Raw genomic sequence first — 3,522 nt, 5'->3', positions numbered from 1 at the left:
GACCATAGTAAAGACCAAGTGAAGGATATATCAAATATTACTAAAGACGAGGGAAGGCAGGTGTACGTAAATGATGGTGGCATGAGTGCTTAATGCAGGGCAGCCCGACGTGGGATGGGCGCCTTCCGAGCCAACCAGGGCAAGGAAACCTCTCGAGCCAGCTAGGGTGTGGAAGCCCGACGAGCTGGCTAAGCACGGACCAGTTTGAGAACCATTAAATTGGTGTTAAAAACAACACAATTTGGGTTATTTGGAAACCCAGCGCTGGGTAGAAATTAAGGACAAATCACACCCAGTTGGGTTGCGCGGCTTATCTAACAAATTGGGTGTCTTGGATTACCCAAACAAGGGTTCATTTAACCATCAGTTGGATATTTTTAACTCTCATGCTGGGTTGACAAAGCAGCTGGGTCATTTTGAATGTAAGGTCATTTTCAAAAAGTGTCGCATTTTAGGGGTGTGGCATTCAGCTAGATCGTATTGGCCACACTGTGAGAGTAAACGTCATCCCATTTGATCATGTTAAGCTTACATACCGCAAATTCAAATTGTCCTTTATTTTATTTAGCATTTTACACATTGGATTAATTATTACATATTATAATGAGGTATACCACCTTATTGTATCCCAACAATGGGATTTACAATAATCCAGCACCCAGCATCAATAATCCAGCACCCAGCATCAATAACCCAGCAGTTTTTAAAGAAAACAACCCAACCCAGCACCTGCAACCCAGGATCAACCAAACAACCCAGCATTTTTTGGAGAGTAGTGTAGTGGGATGATGTGACTGGTGAAGATGCTCTATTCTCTATATTTATCAAGCACTAGATTAATGAGAGACTTGTCCTGGATTCCGTAACAGGAGAGCAAGCGTGAGTCTTCCAGAGTCTTGCATGTGTATCTCATCGTCAGGGTATCTGCATAAAGAGGTGAGAGTTCAGCGTACAGTTGTCGTTAATAAGGTGGTACACACATTACTGTAAATGTTATGATGAATTGTTTATCACAATGTTACTCAATATGTTGGGAGTTCCCTTGTTTCGCTAGTGATAAACCATCAAATTACATAAATATCATTATGTACATTGCCCAGTATGTTTGTTCTAATTCTGTACTGTAGAGTTCAACCTGCCTACCTATGTCCCAGCCTGGTAGTCTCTGGGCAATTTTCTGTTTCAGCTGCAGCACTGTGGTATTGTTCATCTCCTCCTCTGATTGGCCCACGTCGATTTCCATTATCTCCCCTCTCAGTCCATTCACTCTAACGTGGAATGTTGCTGAATGTGATCAAAACAAACTTTATTCATGCACGAATCAAGGTTTAGACTAAATTACATTCAAAGGCATTTATGTATAATTTGCAAGTCATGGTCATAAACATATTGAATTTGTGTAGATTTTTTTTCTTCTTTGAGACTTGTTGCTTGAAAGGTCAATCTTGTTGGACACAGAATATCAATGACAAAAGACAGAAATAGTGCTGAGATGTTTTTACGAACATAAAATTAGGTCAGGATCTAAATATTTTATGTTGTTCCACAATGCTAAGTAGCTAACCCGCCATGTTAAGTCTATGGGAATGCTAACAGGCTTATGTTGACTTTGTACTGTTTATACTACTTGAAAATGCACGTTATTTGTCACCTTTCATTTTTTCATACATTGATATCTTGATATTGCCCAGTGTATTGTACTCTGCATTCTACAGTTCCACCTGCCTACCTGAACTCCTCAGGTATCTCGCCGTTGTTTTTATATTGCTAAGCAATTTTACATTTCATTTCTAATTGTAGTTTTAATAGAGTCTATCATCATTGATTTCTTGACATTGCCTAGTAAGTATGTGTGTTCAATTCTGCATATAGTTCTACCTGCTTACCTGACTTCCTTGGTGGTCTATCTGGCACTCGCTCGACAACATTCTGTTTCAGCTGCAGCACTCTGGTATTGTTAATCTCCTCCTCTGTGTGGCCCATGCTGATTGCCATTCTCTCCTGTCTCAGTCCTTCCACTATAAAAATAGACAAATATAAATGCAGGAGCAGACTTAGCAACTTGGGTGCTCGTTTTAAAATGCTGTTTACGTGCCCCCCCTGGCCTCTACCCCCCAAAATAAACATGTTCTTACAGACATTACCTGCTACGATTATTTTTATCCCACAATTTAAATGTCTTTCATTAAAAAATATATATTATATATAATTATATATAAATATATATTTCAGGAAATAATTATAATATATATATTATAATTATTTACTGAAATATGTTTTTTTTAATGAAAGACAATAATAATAATCGATAATAATAATAATCGTAGCAGGTAATGTCTGTAAGAAAATGTTTATTTTGGGGGTGTGTATATATATATATATATATATGCATACAGGCAGGCCGTACAAAGCTGTTTCTACACACTTACAATTATACTGACAATTATAATTTGACACTCACCTACTGCTCATTTATTCATTTGAAATTTTTGTCATGAACTCTAACTTAGCCCTGGATGAATCTTCTGGCTGCACTTTGCCATTTTAATTTCTGTTTTACGTGTGTAACAGAGAAGTTAGACTCAGAAGGAAAATGTCTCACCAAGGATTGTGTTTCCTGATGCACTCCTCCCAGCACAAGTTTTTCCCAGCGGCAATATCCTCATTCTATCTGTTTTAATAGAAAAAACACACGATATTTGAGAAATGAATGCACTTGAAATGACTGCCTTACTCATACAGTGACTACTCCATGTTATCTGAAACCAAACAGTTTAATACATTGTAATAGTAATGTTTTTCCCGGTGGTTCTATGTTTACTGTATATGTGCAGTTCTATTTTTATAGATCTTGATACCTACCGTACATTAGATTCTGTTCGCTCTATCCAGGGCCGGGCCTAGCCTTTTGGGGGGCCCTAAGCGACCTGGTTATCAATATGAGTCGTAGGCTACACCTAGCGACAGATACCTTGACACATACCTCGTTAGAGTTATTCAATCACCGGGCTGAATATATATATCTATATTTTCATATCGGTGCGCATGATTCATGCCAATTAATTTCATGCAATTCTACTCATTTTGCCATGGGGCAGAGAGAAACATTTTCAGTTTATAGCTCATTTCCTGCTATTCTACTCATTTTGCCATGGGGCAGAGAGAAACATTTTCAGTTTACAGCTCATTTCCTGCTATTCTACTCATTTTGCCATGGGGCAGAGAGAAATATTTTCAGTTTACAGCTTAATTTCCTGCAATTCTACACATTTTGCAATACGGTGGAGGCAAATGTTTGCAGTTTTTAATATGATAACTGATGATCAATGGGCTCCACCTCAGTCAGTTATACAAATTTAGATAGCTGGCCGCCAGACTTACTGTATTCTATTATTCTAACGCTCAACAGTAAGTTGACTGAGTTCCAAAATAAATAAATAATGAAAAACAGTATATATATATATGTAGTACCAGTCAAAAGTTTGGATACATCTACTCATTCAAGTGTTTTTCTTTATTTTT

The 3,522-nt window shown here is 37.6% G+C and overlaps 1 protein-coding gene across 3 annotated transcripts in view; it reads right to left on the bottom strand.

Moving 5' to 3' along the window:
• Positions 1-538: 538 nt before the first annotated feature.
• Positions 539-3,522, bottom strand: part of LOC110500497 (uncharacterized) — a 9,349-nt gene continuing 6,365 nt past the window's right edge. For all 3 annotated transcript variants that reach the window (XM_021577892.3, XM_090214573.1, XM_090214574.1), the window contains exons 3-6: positions 2,603-2,671; positions 1,887-2,018; positions 1,144-1,284; positions 539-924 (exon numbers count right to left, since the gene is read on the bottom strand). In XM_021577892.3, the coding sequence (XP_021433567.1) occupies positions 809-924; positions 1,144-1,284; positions 1,887-2,018; positions 2,603-2,671 (458 nt within the window). In that variant the 3' untranslated portion in view covers positions 539-808. The remainder of the gene's footprint in view (positions 925-1,143; positions 1,285-1,886; positions 2,019-2,602; positions 2,672-3,522) is intronic.

The sequence above is a fragment of the Oncorhynchus mykiss genome, chromosome 21 (assembly GCF_057628025.1).
Source record: "Oncorhynchus mykiss isolate SJ-2025 chromosome 21, ASM5762802v1, whole genome shotgun sequence".
In the NCBI taxonomy this organism is placed as follows: domain Eukaryota; kingdom Metazoa; phylum Chordata; class Actinopteri; order Salmoniformes; family Salmonidae; genus Oncorhynchus; species Oncorhynchus mykiss.
This window is presented reverse-complemented; position numbering and strand designations above follow the sequence as displayed.